Below are 18,937 nucleotides of genomic sequence, written 5' to 3' on the forward strand. Positions count from 1 at the left end.
GTCCCCTATTCAATACCTTGCTCTTTACGCAAAAGTTTTTTTTAGTACTTTCAAAAGGGCTATCTATTCTAATTAAACGGCCTTTGTTTTTCAAGAGTCATTCTTAAAGAATTAGAAAAAAAATTCAAACTTTAGCGCAAAGAGCGAGGTATTGACTAGAGGGCAAACCCCCTCTTATTCGTAATAATTTCTGTTCCTTTTAAGTTTTAATGTTGCTCCTTACTTTCAGTTGAAAAAGATTGTTTTTTTTTTAAATTTAATTCATACCAATAGTCATTCATGCTTAATCATTAAGCATTTGCCACCCCGAATTCATACAATTTGTTTTTCTTTTTCAAAAATTGCATCATACTTACAATAATTAAAAAAAAAACACAAAGAAATATTTCAAGTTTCTTTTTCCAGTAAATTTTGTATTGTACAACATGTCAACTTATGAGTTGTCGCTGCCGAGAATTGCATCCCTCTACTAAGATTACTTTGAATTTTTAGGTCTGGGTCTAATTCAGCCTTCTGGACACGTAGATTTTTATCCCAATGGAGGCATGAAGCAGCCAGGTTGCGGAGGTGACATTACTGAATCAATTGACATGGAAGATGGCAGTATTGTTTATGGTATAGTTTAATTTTATAGATTTTTTTTCTTAGTTTTTTTTTTGTGCAAAGAAATGTAAATTTAAAATAATAAGGACAGGCCTCAGTAATTTTGGATTGAATATGACCAACCTGAACTTATTTGACTAATGAAACGCTTATAAGAGACATAAAAGTCCGAAAACTAGATAAATGAAAATAAAATTTGTTTAAAAACAATTTATTTATCAGTTATATTAGCGTCAGATTTTTAATTAGTTTCTTTAGGTCTTTAAGATTTTTTTGAGCATTAAATATAGTTTGTCTAAAAATTTTGTGTTGTTGTAAATTAACTATTTACAGAAAAGATTAACATGCTTATTCAAGATTCAGGACCCCTATTATTTTTGCCCTACACTAATCTTGTCAAATAAGAAACACCCTAAAACTGAGGAACTGACAATTTATTAAGAGTTGAATGAAACCTTATTTTTTTTTAGTTTCAAGTACTATTTTCTGCTAATTTATATGTAGCTCTCAAAATGAAGAAGCTGAAGAAAATGCTGGCCGTCTTTATGCTTCCTCTTCTTAAATTCAAAAATAATTCCAACTTCCTTGGCTTTTTAGCCGTGCAGAAAATGGTCTCCACAGGGGATCTGCTCATCAAAAAGGCTCGATTTTTTAATTGAAATGATTTCTCTGCTGTATCTGCCACAGAAAATCTTTTCTACTCGATGCAGCAGGATTATGCCATCTTTGACGAACAAATTGGTGGAACTTCTTCTCCATACCCAGCTCGACCTTCTTCTTCTTCAAAGCTTGTGATTTATGCGAAAAACTCTTTTCTTTTTAGAAAACATGTTGCCAGCTGATTTAAAATACCTCTAACTGAGTTTTTACTTGTAGGATAAATATAATCTCAATGTAAGTATAAACAGGTAGACAAAACAAACCCATTTACCTTTTTAGTGAAAGTAGCTCGCAAAGTGGTGTTGGTTTCCTTTGAAGGTGTAATTTTCTTTGTGCGTGTTCAGATGCTGTTTTCTGTCACAGACTCTGTCCAAGTTTCCCACTCAGAATTTCCCCAGTTATACGATTATTATTTTCCCTTAGACAACCATGATTTAAACACCTTACTATAAGTTAACTACTATTTAGAGTAGCAGTAATCCCCAAAATGTCATAATCACTCTGGTCTCCATATTGACTGTGACAATATTTATTGCTTGAAATGTTAGATGGAATACTTTTCTTTATGTTTACCCCTTCTATGGAGAAACAAAATTTCACTCAATCTTTATATATTCCCTTATTGTTTGTAAGACTTGGCAGGACTTGGCAGAAATTGATTAAAGCTCGGAAAACATTTATGAAGTGAAAGCTTAGCGCAACACTAGTTATGGAACTGTTTTTCCAAGAAAATGAGATGTCAATCATCAAAATGATCAAATAGTTGGTGGTAACGAGCTGTAAGTACAGAGCGACATAGGGTAACTGTAACTGAAACTCTGAAAAAGAGTTTGATTACAGCATATACATCAAAAGAATGAAATTGTTATGGTGATTCCAAACATATGAAACTGAAAAAGTTTAAAGATCTCCATCAAAAAATGAAGTTTTCTGCTAGTTTGTGGTAAAAAAACAGAATTCTGCCCCAAAGAGGGCCAAGCTCTATCTACTGAAAATTCAGAGAGGGTCAGTCAACTCAAAATTATCGAAAAACTATATATTAACCTTCCTAGTTTCAGTGGTAGTAATGCTGCGCGGTGGCGTGTTTGTTCCTAAGGAATCAAGTAGTCCATACAAAATAAAAGGTTATTATATTTTAAAGCTTGAACCTCCTTAAGCCTGAACATAAGTGCTGCGGGGTGATGACCCCGCAGCAAAATGTTTTGCCAAAAATGCTTTCTTTGAAATATAAAATATAACTTCCATATTCTAACAAACATAAAAGATGGAGAGCCGGGGGGGGGGGATCTTGAGCGTCGTCAGAAAATTTCTTAGGAAGGGGAGGACAGCGTTTCAAGGAAATTTGTTTATCGAATTTGCAACGGAAATAGTAAGTTTTATTTTAATTTATTATATATTAAAGGGTTCGTGGTAACAGAATGTAAGTAAAGAGCGAGTCGTACTAATAGTAGCATAAACAGGTCTTTAAAAGGATTTTTGATTCTAATACATACATAAAAAAAAAATTATTTTCTATTTCATTCTAGATATATAAAATTCATTAAGTTTAAATTACCAAGCAAAAGTTGGGAGCCTGAGATGTGTACCATCTACAAAAACGGGGGAAAGACCCCCAATAAGGCAAGTGATTTTGATGAAAATATTATCATCAAACTTAGCATAATAGAGGTTGATATTGTAAGAGGTTCAAGCATCTATCTACAAAAATGAGAAATTTTATATTTTTTCCCCGAAGGATGATCATATATTCCTGCTCATTTGTTTTTCCTTACTTTTTGTTGTTTTTTACTCTTATGTTATTTCATCGAACTACTGGCCCTAGAATAGCAAGAAAAGGGTCTTTAGAGACGATATTGAAAATTTTATCGATCTTTTAAGTAGCAAAAAAGATTGTAAGACAGCAAAGTGGCGTTTTCAGACATTATGTGGCACACAAAACAACTATTTTGACCCAAAGGGTTTCAAAAAGCCAGTAACTGAAAACATTGAAAAATGAGTATCGAAAAAATTTAGAAGAGAAGGGAGACGAAGTTTCAAATAAAGGTTAAAGTATTGCGCTAAAAAGTGAGCGCTTCAAAGGTCGAGGAAGAAGTGCGGAAGTTTTTCAAAGGATTTGTCTAATTAAAGTTTCAGGTTCTCATTTGAGTGGCAATGTATCCACCAATAAGCTGATAGGTTATCTCAAATTTTTTGTTTGAGGGTTCTTACGGTTCCGAACGAAAATCAGGATATTCCCAAATTCGATGAGAGTATTTTTTATGCAAGAATGTAAAGGAAAGTAGAATTTGGAAGCGATTAAAGGCTCGGATAAATTCAAGAAGGGAAAGAGTGTGCTTAGTTTTGGCTATCTCAATCGGCTTTGTGCTGCGGTGAGTAGTTAGTTATACTAGTTGTATCTCTTACCTTTCATTACTGCAGAAAAATGCATTTTTATAATCATGAAAAAAGACCAGGAAATAACAATGTCATGTTCTTTTTTTTATAAAGTGTGTAATTTTGGTTACTTCCAAATAAAAGATTGAGTTAAAATAAAATTTTTTGCCTTTTGAATTGATTCTATAGTTGTATTTTTTCTAAGTTAAAAAATTTAAACTTAAAATTATATTTTGATGAAACCTTTGTGACCTTCAATGCTTCTATTGAAATTGTTTGGGTAATTTCAGGTATTCGACGCTATATTGGCTGTAACCATATCAAGGCAAATGAGTTCTTCACGGAGTCCATAAAACGTGATCACTGCCCGTTCTTAGCTGTTGAATGTCCTTCTTGGGAAGATTTCCAAAGTGGGAAATGCTCTTGTGGATCAGGTGCAATTAGGTAAGACCGTTGCCTAGCAAAAGCATGATGTACAGCTGAAAATAGATACCGCAGTGTTTGGACTAGATTACTAACGTAATCAAAAATAAAGCTTGGATTACGTCTTCTAATAATACTTTTCAACCGAGTTCACCCATTAGCCACCTTTTTATTTTTTTTGTGGAAACTGGATTTTAATTGATTTTTAAAATTGTTTAGAAAATTTTAGCTCGGAGAAAAGATTACACATAAAAGCCATGAAAATTAAAAAAAAATACTTAATTTTAATTATAGGCCGTTATGGGCACTCAATTTTATCATTATTAAAACAAAAGATCCATAATCTGGTATTTACAAAACCAGATCATGTTATATTACTGATATTTTTATTGAATGCTTATTTTATAATTTGATATTGTTACTGAAACCTTAATAATTATTATTGAATGCCGATCTTTGATCTGGTATCCCCAAAACTCTTCCAAATTAGCTTTCTATCCTATTAATCAACCCGATTGTCCAAGTATGTGTTAATGGACTCTACTTGCATATTGTGTGAGATCCCCATTTTTTCAACAATATCTATAATTAAAAAATACTTAGAATATAGTTGTACACTGCACGACTTATAATGACAATAAAATAAATTTTTCATTAACGAAAGTCAAATATTTTTTTTTTTTCATTTAAGTTTATACTGAAAATTATGTACTAGCGGTTATAGCGAACAGAGCGACTAATGGCTTTGAAAAAAATGCCCCTTCCCCTCTCCATGATAATGGGACAGATAAGATGAGTTTTAGTGGTCAAACACATTATACATCAAAACGAATTAAAATCCCCCAACAGAAAGTATGCTGTTTATATGCTTTATAATTGGTTACTATTCTTTATACATTGTTTATGGATTTTTTTAAAGGGGTTCCTACAAAAACAAGATTTTGTGATAATACGAAAAAAATGGAATATAGTAAGTTCCTCCAACAGAGGCCACACTGTTAAGACTTTATGCTTGATTCTTTATCCTTGTTTTTAAGGATTTATTTTTTTGCAGGATTTTTTTTAATCACTTTAGTGGCAAAAAACATATTACATCAAAATACATTTTATTACCCCGACAAAGAGCGCAAAGTTACTTTACGCTTGATTACTATTTACCTTTTTTAGGGATTGTTTTCAAAGATGGGATTTAGTGATGAGAGACAATACATCAAAATATATAATTTTTTACATTAGAAGTACTAAGTTCCCTCTATAGTAACTGTGCTGATTTTCTTCTTTTTAGTTGATTACTTAAGGGATTTTTTAGATTTTGAGACGAAGTTTAGTAACAAAATACACATTACATCAAAATGTATTAGACTCTTTCAACAGAGATCATACTGGTACTACCTAGTGCTTAATTATTTATCTTTATACTTCTTTAGGGATCAATTTACATGTTTAAAAAAACATAGAAAGAAGCCGGAAATATCGGAGCAATTTAACTTCTTTTGCATTCCAGAAATTCTAAGGGAGTTTTTTCTTTTATAAAGAGTAACTAACTTTCTAGTGAGTAAGTTATAAGGCATTTTTATCCAAGATTGAAATTTATTGCATGATATTGATAATTCTTATGTTTTGACCACCAGATACAGGCCCATATAGTCATCAAACTTTTTTCGATGACTGCTCTTTATAATCTGTTTTTTTACTGCTTTTGAAATTAAAAATATAAGATCATAGAAGGAAAGCTGTAGCCACGACACCCAATTAGGTTTTTCATGTCTCAGAAATTGTAAGGGAAGCAATTCGTATTTATTAATTGCATGAAACAAGATTTTATATTATTAATACGAAAATATATACACAATATACTGGACCAGGAACAATGTTATTAATCATTACTGTCCTAGTAGGGGCATTGTAAAATTAGCTACATTGGGTAAAATCATTAAAACATTTGGCCAGTTTGTTGTGACTATTTTTCTCACCTGCGTCAGAGTTCTTCTCTTCTCTCTTTTTTGCATGCTGACCAAAGGTCTGTGTTGCGCAGGTACCGATCTGACGATTCAATGCCTTAGATCGGGAGCGCAATGCGTGGTTGGGGGCAAATCATCCGACGCTTCCCTCGTTTTTCCCCCAGATTTCTCCAGGTACCCATTTAGAGCTGGGTCGACTCTGGCTGACGTTACAGGGTCACCATTGACCCCCGTTCTAAACAATATAACCAGCGACACCAGGACTCGAACCCATGACCTCAGGATTTCAAGTCTGGAGCTCAAACCACTCGGCTAGGACGGCTTGTCAGGATTGCCACTAAACATTTAACAATATCCCAAGGTTAACTTTTGGAAAATCCCAAGGTTTGAAAAAACAAACCAAGACTTCAGAAATTCTAATATTGTTGTTTGACTTTTTAAATGCTTAGCATAGTTTCTCTGTATTTCCTCTTTTTATAATTTTAGAGACCAAACTGCCTTTCCATGACAATAAATAAAAGTTCAAATTGGGATAAAATCCTTTTAATAGACAGTGTTTCACAAAGAGTGACAGAAATTCACAAAAAACACCAGATATTTCAGTCACATATGCAGTGACAGTCATATTTTTTTTTCTTTCTTACTTTTCTTTTTTTACTACTGATGACGGTCACGGCATATGTGGCCGAAATATCTGGTATTTTTTGTGAATTTCTATCACAGTTTGTGAAACACTGACTATTAAAAGGATTTTATCCCTATTTGAACTTTTATTTATCCTCTTTTTATTTTTTATATCTTCTATGGGCAGTGCCGTTTTTCACATTTTTTTCTACTAAAACTTTGATGGCTCTCATGTTTTGGAATTTTGACCATTAGTGTTTTATTTACACTCTGTTGAGCTGAGAAAAAAATCTCACAGCAGAAGTCGAAGAATAAGGCAAAGCAGTTGAATTGCACATAAAAATGACAATAAAGGAAAGTAACTGCTATCCATGCCATCATTTGCATTCCATGTGAGACCCATCACCTTAACATGTTTCTTGTTTCAATTGCAAGGTAATTTGCACAAAATCTATAGCTCCTTCAGATCCACTTTAGATTTAAGTTAGGGGATTGGATAGCTAATCTAAATATGCCACCTAACGCCACTAGACTTGAAAGCCCATCCCTACGTCTAGAAGGTATGTGTCCTCTTCTCCCTATGCAAGTTTATGGAGCTGAGGATGAGGCTGTTTGCAGAGTTCACAGAAAAGATTTTGTTCGGAAATCCAAGTCAATCCAACATAGAGAAAAGGCCGAAACACCTTACAACGATTATAGGTAATGACCCGTGGAACTTTAGCTCATATTGTAGAATTTTCAGGCGGCAGCATCTTTTCACAACGATTTGAGTCATCTGGAATTGATGAGCAATCTATATTTTTCGTACCAACTTTCATTAATGTTAGTATGCGTTTGTCAAAAGTGACCCAAAATTGCGAATATAAGTGCTAATTACTATAAGACAGAGTGAGGAAGGTCTTCCACGGAAACCACTTGTTCCGTCGCCACATATCCATCGCGTGAATTCCATTTTGCAATACAATTTTATCTGACCTGCTGACGGTCATATTGTAGAGATAAAAACAGATGGGAAAATTTATCAGCCTTCTTAAACCGATTGTATTTATTTTTATGAATGGGCACACAAAATGAAAAAGAAACGTTGAATACAATTTCTTTATTAGTTACAACAGACGATTTCATCCTCCCCACAGACAACTAATAAGCCGCAACCAAAACCACTTGTAAAACAGAGCAACGATTCAATCTAGCTCAGCTTCAACTAAGTCAAAAAACTACAAAATCTACAAAACTTCACTTTTAGGTCTTTCTTATCATCGACTTGCCGATTTCTATCCAGAATACTCGTTTCGTAGGCTACTTCCCTCACTCCCCATTGATTATAATCAGCTCTTGAATTGGAATTTCTAATTCTATCTAGATTTATAGTTCTAAGAACAGATCAGAAGTGATTAAGATCTACTGTTCCTCTGTTTTTTCGCTGTTAAATTGTTTAGCCTTTGCATGGTGTCCCTTCCTATTTAAGTCAAGGTTTTACCTCCTCCAAAAATCTCATCTTCATAGTTACGAATTCACTGTCAATGACATTCTCGATAAATTCTCGGAAAACCAATTCTCGTGTCAGGAAAAGATCGTGGCCTATTCTAAAATTTCCTCTTCCCTTAATGCCCGGAAAAATAAATCAAAAGTCGTGACCGAGAAATCAGCTGGACAAACGAATTACAATCTCTGAAGAGCAATTTTTTTGCTTACTATTCATTTTAATGATAATTCTGACTTAACAAATGGCACTTATATTATGTTATATTCAAGTAGCCTCCGTACCATCAGAAATAAAATCTTCAAGTAGCAATTATAATTTTACTTCTTACCTTCAGTTTGAAAACTTGTTTTTTATGGTAATTTCTGACCGTTTTTCAAATCATACCAGGAAATTCCCCTCCCCCTCCCGTGTAAAATTTACCCTGGAAAATTCTACCAAAAAATTTCCTCCCCATGGAAAATTATCCCCGGTGGTAATCCCCCTCCCGCAGAAAACACCCCCTAAAAACTTCTGTACATTACCTAATAACAAATACTGTACGTTAACAATGGGCAAATTTTTCTACCTTTACAGCCCTTTCCCCAGGGACTATGGGAGGTTATGTCATATCCAAAGGCACTGTTATTTGACCTTTATATTATACTTAATAGAATGGGTATCTCAAAAGGTTGATCAGAGGTTTTAGGGGGACTAAAACTTTTGATTTCCGATCAAATGAGCCCTGTCTCGATCTTTTAGGATCAGTGGTTCAGTACGATCACCCCTGGAAAAAAACACGTGTCCGTGATCTTTCTTCTGGTAAAAAATGCAAAATTCCACATTTTGTATAAAGGAGCTTGAAACCTCTACAGTAAGGTTTTCTGATACGCTGAATCTTAATTTTCATTGAGATTTTCCAAACTGGGCAAACTGTCTCAGGCTTGTAACCTTTGATGGGTAACTTGGAATCTGCATAAAAACTCAATTCTTTTGGTGTATCTATTGCTATCGAAATCATATTTTTTACTATTACTTTACTATTACCTTTCGGTTACTATTAGCCCGAGTTGCTCCTCACTTACAGTTCGTTACCGTGAACTGCTTTATTCGAAATCAGTAAATATCCTACCCGGTTAGTTTACTTTTGTGGAATCTTAAGCCAGTAAAAAGGACGACAAGCTTTTGAGAATCAAGGATTTCTACAATTAGTTTCTCTGTTTCTCTCTGGAATAATAAACATTGTACAATGAACGTCCCGCACTATAAGCAGGCTGCTTTGTTTTTCTCTATTCTTAAGTTTGAAACTGGGATCCTTAATATCTGTTAAGTTAAGGTCTGTAGTTCACAGGATCTCTAAAACTTAACAATTAGAGCTAAAGCCGAGGGTATCTTTTGAGTACCGTCAAAATAAATGCTAATGAGCTAATTTCATCCAAAAAGTTACCATATACTAGTAGAAGTGAAATTTTTTCTACTTTAGGAAAAACTTTCGCTCGCCTAAACAAAAATTCAACTTATTTGAAAAAAACTGAAGCAATAGGTGATCACTAAATCGAGCTTAGAATGAATTAACTTTGTCACCACTGCTCATATTCACCTGAGGACAAAATCATCACGTAAATTTCTTTGGCATCTCACCTTTTACCACAGCAGTCCATGTAGCGTGCCTTGAAAACCCTAATCCTATTAGATGTGTCATTATTCAACACTAATGCTCGGAATAAGGTTTGGGGATTGGTAGTCGGTCCAAAAATTTTTATTTTTTAAATTTAGAAGGCGTTTTGAATAATTTTGATGAATCTTCTAAGAAGTTTTAAAAGTTCTATAAGATGTTCTGTTTTTATTTTGTTTTACCAATTTGCGTTATGTCTCATTTTGCCCATTTGTGGAAATATTCATAAATTGGAGCCTTTGAGATCATAACAGTTTTTATCCTATCTCAAATGAGATACTATACTAAAAGATGTTTTTGCGTAAAATAAAGCTTCATGAACCGTCCTGAATTTTCTGGGAGCAAGTGCAAACATAACATATTGCAGCTTCTTCGATTATGGCTGCTTTATGGTGGTTGCAAATTAAGACAAATGATATTTCTTAGGATAAAAGACAAATATGACTTCAGTGCAGAAACGGGACCCACTGTAAAGTGGAAACTGCCATTTGGAAACAATTTCATGATGAGTATTGGGACAAGGATAAGTGTGGAAAACTTTTTGGAAATCTCTTCATGATTAATTTTTTGTTGCTGGGAAAACAGTTACTAAATCGTCTGCCAAATGATTCAAACGATTCCAAAAGAGTTTTCTGTCTGTTAAGACAAAGGCAACTTCATGTCTTAGTTTTGGGCTCAATTTTGGAGATCGTATTATCTCAGATGCTGATTTTGCTGATGACCTGGCCATCCTATCGGACTCCATGGATCAGTTGCTGGAAGCGCTTCTGATCTTACGAGAAGAGGCCGCAAATGTAGGACTGCAGATAAACTGGGATAAAACGAAAATTATGGCTATAGGTTCGTCTTTTCCTGATGTCAATTCTCCAGTTAGCCTATATAGAACAACTAGCATTGAAATTGTCCAAATTTTCACCCACCTGGTCTCTACAGTATCTTCAGATGGCTCGCTTCTCCCCGAGCTTCAAGCAAGGACACCCAAAGCGTCTTCTGTCATGGGTAGGTTGAACCGTCTGCATTAGCGACAACCGAACATCAGTCGTTCAACTAAATTGCGGATTTTCAACGCCCTCGTCGGTTCTGTAATGCTTTACGCAGTTGAAACATACCATGCACCAGCCATAATACTAAAGGCCATCGACGTATTCCAGATAAGGAGCCTGAGAAGGACGGAAGGTCTAAGGTGGTTTGATTTCATGAGTAATGAGAAGCTGCTGCAGCTCACCAAGCAGCCTTGGTTTTCAATCCAAGCAGCTGAGCGTACCTTACAATGGTTCTGACACCTACTCCGAGTGCCCCTGCTCTTACCCGTAAAGACGATCTTTGACTTCGACCCAACAGAAGCCGGTTGGAAGCAACCCCTTGGCCAACCGAAGAAACAATGGTCCGACACCCTGTCTGAGCTTCTGGCGATAGTAAATATCAGACCGGGCGAAGTACAAACGCTCGCACTGGACCAAAGTGGATGGAGGAGGCAGACGTCACTCTCTACACCTAACAGTGCCTGGCAGGAGACCTGAGCCAAGTTAGTGAAATCATCTAATGTTCGGCAGAACCATTGCTTCAGGGCAAAGAGAATGGGAGATTTCTGAGAATTTCATATTTGGCGGTTTATCATAGGAAGATATAGATGAAAGAATACCAGTGCTACTGCTAGTGGAGCATCTGGTAACTTCATTATAGAAGAAGAAGATTTCAAAGAAAATTGCATAACTCATATAGTAAATATTGATTCTTCTTTTCTAAAGCTAATGCTTTTTTTAAATTACAATTAATATGATTCTTTTTAGTTTTCAAAGATTTTTTTTAGTCAAAATCCAGTCTTTGCAAAATACGACCAGATCAGCTGGGGAAAATCTTGGCAAGACTAGTTGAACAGACTAAGTAATCGTAAGCTGATACGCGTACTGGTGGTTGAGTTCTGCTTTCTTTACAACTTCTTGTATGATTAACTACCTGCAAACGCAAGTATGCTGCAGTCTAGGGCAGGCTAAAAAAAGGAACAAAATCGTAAAAAGCTAGATGGCGTAGGTGATTTTTTTGGGGGGAAATTGCACCTGTTTCTGCGCTTATAATTTATTAATTCTCTTTTCTTTTCAGGGAGTAAATTCTCAATTTTTCATTGTGCTCTGCTGAACAATTTAAAATACAATAGTAAATCGTTTGCTACCTATTTCGAATTTAAATATAAATTTTTAGAGTTGAAAAAAAATCTAGATATTGAATTTGGGATGCAAGATGTCAAGCAATGAAATTCCGTTGAAGTTTCTTAAGATCTTTGGCCCATTCACCAAAGATATTAAACCTGTTTTCAATTTAAAATTATTCATTCAGTAAAGTTCCTTCAAACAAAAATCCTGGATACGCCCCTGCTATAAAAATATATATTAATCATTTTAATTATTTCAACAATCCTCTTTGTTTTGATCAAGTGGCTGGATAGGAATTCTTACTGTCTATTGGAAATTTTCACATAAGCTGGGGTTAGTACTGCCTCTGGGGCTAAAACAGCTAGTAGCTGCCTCCGCGGGGGGGGGAGGGAGAACTGACACATATTCTGACCTGAGATATCTTGATTATTTTAAACAGTGGTCATTTCAGCAGTTTTGTATCATGACTACGTGGGAAAGCCCATATCCCTAGGAATATGTTTAACTACTAATACATGGCAGCAAAATATAAATTTCTTTCTAATTTAGGTGTCATGTTATGGGCATGCATTCGCGTCAAGCTTATGTTCAGAAATTTCCAGTGGGCTCACAGCAGCCAGTTCCACGTTCTATTACTGCGTATTTGTTGACAGGATCAGAGAAACCTTTTTGCAGTAAGCATTATGTTTGTATGACTTCTTACGGTATTAAATAAAAATAACAAGTTTTTTTTTAACTGAAAGTAAGGAGTGACATTAAAACATAAAACGAACAGAAATTATTCCGTATATGAAAGGGGCTGTCCCCTCCTCAACGCTTTGCTCTTTACGCTAAGGTTTTTTATTGTTTTAAAAAAATAGAGTTGTGAGAAAGTCAAACTTTAGCGTAAGGAGCAAGGCGTTGAGGAGGGGACAGCCCCTTTCATATACGGAATAATTTCTGCTCGTCTTAAGTTTTGATGTCGCTCCTTACTTTCAGTTAAAAAAAACTTGTTTTTTTTATTTAATTTTTGAACGTTTTTGAATAAATGCAGGTTTTGATCTTGGCTCACAGTACATGAATAATTCAAACAAAATTTTCTTATTAATTTACTTTTATTTGGTTAAATGGCTTTCTCGAAACTTGTTTCATTTTATTTACGAACGTTTTTATTAGTAATAAATATACGTAACTTACGAATTAATTTACGTAACGAACTTCTATATTCATATATTTTTAATACGTATATTAGGGGGTTCGCCCCCTAGTCAATACCTTGCTCTTTAAGCAAAAGTTCAAATTTTGTTCCAATTCTTTAAAACTGACCGTTTAATCACAAAGGCCGTTAATTAGAATAAATAGCTCTTATGAAAATAATAAAAAATCTCTGGCTTAAATAGTGAGGTATTGACTAGGGGGTGAACCCAATCATATATGTAATATTTTCTTTTTGTTTAAATTTTTGATGTTGCTGCTGTTGCAGTTGAAAAACTTGTTTTTTTATATTTAATTTCTGATCTTTTTTTAAATAATGCTAGGAAGTCCGGCGTCCCCTTCATAGCAATGTTCCCCCATGAAAACTTCCTTCATGGAAAGATCCTCCCACATAACCCCCGACCCCCCCCCACTACCAGGAAAAATCTCCCCTGAAAACGTCTGTACTGTATACTTCCCAATAACCAATACTATATGTTAACATTAGGTAAAGTTCATAACTTTCAGCCCTCCTCCCGGGAACTTCGGGGGATTAAGTCATCCTAAAAGACATACTTATAATATTTTCGAACATGCTGAAAAAAAATGGCTATCTCAAAATTTTGATCAGGTGACTTTGGGAAAAAAATGAGCGTGGGAGGGGGCCTAGTTGCCCTCCATTTTTTTGTTCACTTAAAAAGGGCACTAGAACTTTTAATTTCCATTCCAATGAGCCCTCCCACGATATTCTAGAACCACTGGGTCGATACGATCACCCCTGGGGAAAAAAAAAATAAACACGCACCCGTGATCTTTCTTCCGGCAAAAAATGCAAAATTCCATTTTTTTGTAGGAGCTTGAAACCTCTACAATAGGGTTCTCTGATACGCAGAATATGATTGTGTGATTTTCATTAAGGTTCTATAACTTTTAGGGGGTCTTTCCCCCTTTTTTTGAAAATCAGCCAAATTTTCTCAGGCGCGTAACTTTTGATGGGTATGATTAAACTTGATGAAACTTATATATTTGAAATCAACATTAAAATTTAATTCTTTTGATGTATCTATTTGTATCAAAATACCGTTTTCTAGAGTTTCGGTTACCATTGAGCCGGGTCCAAATAACCAATACTATATGTTAACATTGGGTAAAGTTCATAACTTTCAGCCCTCCCCCTGGGGGCTTCGAGGGATTAAGTCATCCTAAAAGACATAGTTATAATATTTTCTTCCATGCTGAACAAAATGGCTATCTCAAAATTTTGATCGGGTGACTTTGGGAAAAAAATGAGTGTGGGAGGGGGCCTAGCTCCCTCCCACATATTTTCCTCCATTTTTTGGTCACTTGAATAGGGCACTGGAACTTTTTATTTCCATTCCAATGAGCCCTCTCGCGATATTGTAGGACCACTGAATCGATATGATCACCCCTGGGAAAAAAAAAAACAAATTAACACGTGTCCGTTGTCTTTCTTCTAGCAAAAAATGGAAAATTCCACATTTTTGTAGATAGGATTTGAAATCAAAAGCAAAATCTGATTCTTTTGATGTATCTATTGGTATCAAAATTCCGTTTTTTAGAGTTTCGGTTACCATTGAGCCGGGTCGCTCCTTACTTACAGTTCGTTACCACGAACTGTTTGAAAATCAAGTTTTACATTTTATTGCTATTCAGTACTTTAAGTAGTACGTGAAGCAACAAAATAAGTAAACTTTCTTCAGATGCGTGAAAAAATTGTTTAACTTGTATAATACTGATAACTATTCTCTGTGGTCGTTTTAAGGTTTAAATTTTATTTTTATTAAAATAAAGGAGAGGGCACAGTTGGCAGTAAGAACAAGCAAATTCAATCCGAAATTTTATTTCTACATATCTTCAACACCATTCTATGAAAATAAAAGTACATAGACCAGATTTTAATTAATTAAAATGTTTTTTGTAATATCTTGTATTCAAATTTTAGAAATACGTGAACATTTTGCTAATAAATGAAAATGTTGTTAAAATCTGGTCTTAAAATTTTTGAGATGGAGGGAGGGGCTGTCTTATCAAGATTTAACCCGGGCATAGGAGAGGCCAGAACGGCCACTGCCTTTTCTAAACCTAACTGAATTCTAACTAGAAATTTTAACTAGAAATTAATTTAACTAGAAACACATTTAACTAGAAATTTTTTATTTTTAAGCATAATGCTCACCTTTGTTTACTTTCCTTTCATACGATTTATGTTCAGTTTTTTTCTAATTTTTGATATAAACTCCTTTGTCCCTCTGAAAATTAGAAGTGTTTTGCACTACTTTTCATTTAATTTTTTGAGACACACAATCAAGAAGGAGCTGTACTGACACAAGACTGAATAATGAAAAAACGGCTTTATAAAAGTAAATATCTAGTAAAAGGGATACAAATTTCCCACCTAGCGTTTTTATTTGTTCAGTAATAAATTTTGTGTGATCAATAGCCTAAAAATTTCGAAAAACCAGTCCACCTGTGGGTATTGAAACGTCACTAACTAGAAGGTCCACGTCCCTCGAGTACAAAAATTTGAGTTCTATTAAAGCTTGGAATCGTTGACTTGTCCTCCCCAAAAAGACTGGATCGAATAGGTGCGGGACCTGACTGGATTTTTTTATGGAGGGGGGGGGGGGCTTCTATATATTAAATATTTAAATATGATTCAGATTTAGTATATATATATATAAATATATTAAATTTCCAATTAATTGAATATCAAATAATGTGGTAACATGGTTTTTATGGTATTTAAGTGGTGTAGTGGTAGATACCTCTATTCTCCCTTTATAGGGGAGATAAACTATGGCCCTAAGGTAATTAAACTTTGGTAGCGCGCCTTAGGCTATGGACGGACTAATGAGGCGTACCAGCTGGGTATATTCGAGAGACTAAAGGTAGATTGTAGAGAGGTTGGCTATAATACCATTTTTTTATTCAGTTGACATGTACTAATACAAGGTTTGATAATACATATATATTCTACTCTGACTGGTTTTCCCAGGTAGACCAAAAGTTTCAGAAAACTATAATAATATATAATAAGATACTTAGACACTTACAATAATCCGACAATATTCCAAGGTATTTCTAATAAGATAATAAATGGGCAGAGGTTCACCCTGCAAGTCCGCCCTCAGTCTCAAAAATCTTAGTATATATATGAAAAACCAACCACTTCCATTCGGTTCATTGACGTACTTATCCAGGAAATTGGTTATTGAGCAAGTTCCCTCCAAGCTAACACATTCCAGGATGTGTATCTTTATCTTAATAAAAAGTGGTATTTCGAAACTTTGTAGTTGCGTCTTAATATATTTTTACTAAATTCCAAATTGACTTAATTAGAAAGCTTTACCACAATAATAAACACGTTAATAAATCTCATCAAGCAATGCGAACGTGAAATAAATATAATTTTAATTATTTTAATAATTAATTATTTTTACATTATTATAAAAAGTAATTTGCTCTATATTCCGAACAATTTTTTGTTCATTTAGATGATAACACGGGGCCTTTTCAAATGTGGGGCCCAGTTAGGCCTAATCACTCCAATTGCTCTTAATCGGCCCTGCCCTCCAATAATTTGTCTTCAAGGAGTCGATCAGCTGGATCATTTAAAAAATCATTACAACTCAAAGTTTTCGACTCAAGACTGATTAAAATCAGAATGCAGCATTGAAATCATTGTTTTTAAATAAATTCTCTGGCAAAAGGAAATTAGACCAGAGTAGAAAATACTCATCTAGCGCCCTACTCCTTCCTCGTAGTTTGAAAAATCTCGCGTGATTAGGCATGTATTTACTTCGAAAATCGGGCTTCTTGTGTAAAATTTAACTAAATGAAAGATTGTTGAAAGTTACAAACCCCCTCGACCACCCACACCCACCTTTAAATTTGAAAAAAAAACCCATAAATTTTGCACACGTTTTTCATTTGTTTTAGATTTAAGGGCGCAACAAAGTAAAAGAATCAGGTTAAAATGGATATTACTTTTACAAATATATTGAATAAGAATTTTCATATTTTATATATATATAGTTACTACTGGAACAGGTCAATATTTGCCTTCAAGTCATTACCTCCAACTATTTGTTAGAGATATCTAATTATGTCAGCATGTATCTCATTTTGAATTCAGCTGCCGTGTCATTTTGAAAATGGTTGTGTGCTATCAAGAAGAATACTTTAGAAGCTTTACGACGAGGTTCTTGTTATATGACAGTTCTTGCGTTTTCCTGAGTGTTTTTACCAATGTATAGTCGACGGTCCAAAGCAACATTTCAAAACTAACAACATTAGTTGGTAATGGTTTTGTGGAAGATAGAAAGGGCTATGTATCCTATACCGAAGAAGAAAACAAATTAGAAAATCGCGAAATTAAAGAGATTAACCTGTATTCGCGAATTATCAGCTTTGTTTTATTCTAAACTTAACCAAAAGGAAAATAAAGATACTGTCCTGTATTTCAATGCTGAAACGTGTTTTTTATTCCTATTAGTTTATTTTAATGTCGTATTCCAATCACAATAACAATATTTCTCATTTTTAGAGAAAAAGATAGCCCCATGATTTTTGAAATCTGACTTACAAATGCTGTGTGTTAGCTAATATTAAACAAAAAATTTAGAGATACAAGTAACCTAATTTCTGGAGAGACAAACAAATCCGCCTTATTAAAGCTTAATTAGCTCTTGAAAAGAAACGTCTTAGATACAAAGAATGGAGAATGTAGAGAAAATAGCATTAAGTGCAAAGTTGCTTCAACATTTCAGTTTTGCAAAGCAGGCAAAGACACATAACTGACGCTTCTCAAAACATCCCGGGCTGATATGTCGAATCGCGTAAGGACAGCAACAGCTTCAAAAACTCATATATTTTTTTGTAAAACCAAAAAAAAATTGAATGAAACGGATAGGATTGAGTCAGTCGGGGACAGACATTGAGTTTCCTTGGGTGAAGCTTGCAGACGGGTTCTTATGTCGCTCGGATCTCTGGTCTTCTTATGACGTAATTTTTGGCTGGGGATTTTTTTTTTCGGTTTTTTTTTGGAGGTATTTTATGGTCTACACTGATGCTCTTGGTTTCAAAATTCCTTATTATAGAATTTTCGTGTTTTTAGCTTGATAAGATTAGTTTTAATATAATAATCTTAATATGATACAATAATATAATAATTTAAGTTTAAAATAATAACAGATTTAAGCTGAAAACACGTATGGACTCCCAATATTTTGTATGCCAAAGAGCTGGCTACTACGGGTTTTAACTAGCGCTTTGTAGGCTCGCTATGATCGTCACTCGCTATGATCGTTCAGCTTATGCATGATTTCCGTTGTGTATTTTGGCTCCATTTGCTTACTAATATTGGCAACAGAGCCTTGGGCTCTGACACGATCTTCATACCAAGTAGAGTTTTTGGGATTTCTTTTCCCTGGATTTTTTGGGAGGTTTTATAGTTATTAAGAAGTCTCTTAGTTCCAAACAGTTATGATAAACTATCTGAGGTCAAGCAAAAAGCGGGACGCTCTCGTCGGGATAGACATAATATGGAGGGATCTAAATGAAATAGGATTTGTATAGGAGTGAGCAAACTTTGGAGTTATGAATAGGTGCGTGTGGATGAGGAGTATAAGCTGCTTTTTTGGGCTCCATGGGCTTGGTGCTGTAATAAGTTTTCAGTAGTAGCAGCAGTGGCCTGCAGATCAGCTATATTTCAATTTTGTATTTCAAATGGTCTCTGCATCATTTAATAATCTAAACTTAAATATATCCCCTGTTTATGGGATCAAGCGGTTGAAATTTCTTTTGTCTTCGA

General features: G+C 34.5%; 1 protein-coding gene across 2 annotated transcripts in view; it reads left to right on the forward strand.

Moving 5' to 3' along the window:
- The window catches only part of LOC148944805 (pancreatic lipase-related protein 2-like), a 124,656-nt gene that overhangs the window by 90,296 nt on the left and 15,423 nt on the right, over positions 1 to 18,937 (forward strand). For both annotated transcript variants that reach the window (XM_089099674.1, XM_089099675.1), the window contains exons 7-9: positions 493 to 615; positions 3,927 to 4,080; positions 12,481 to 12,605. In XM_089099674.1, the coding sequence (XP_088955800.1) occupies positions 493 to 615; positions 3,927 to 4,080; positions 12,481 to 12,605 (402 nt within the window). The remainder of the gene's footprint in view (positions 1 to 492; positions 616 to 3,926; positions 4,081 to 12,480; positions 12,606 to 18,937) is intronic.

The sequence above is a fragment of the Artemia sp. Qi Xiang Cuo genome, chromosome 14 (genome assembly GCF_049724085.1).
Source record: "Artemia sp. Qi Xiang Cuo chromosome 14, ASM4972408v1, whole genome shotgun sequence".
Taxonomy (NCBI): domain Eukaryota; kingdom Metazoa; phylum Arthropoda; class Branchiopoda; order Anostraca; family Artemiidae; genus Artemia; species Artemia sp. Qi Xiang Cuo.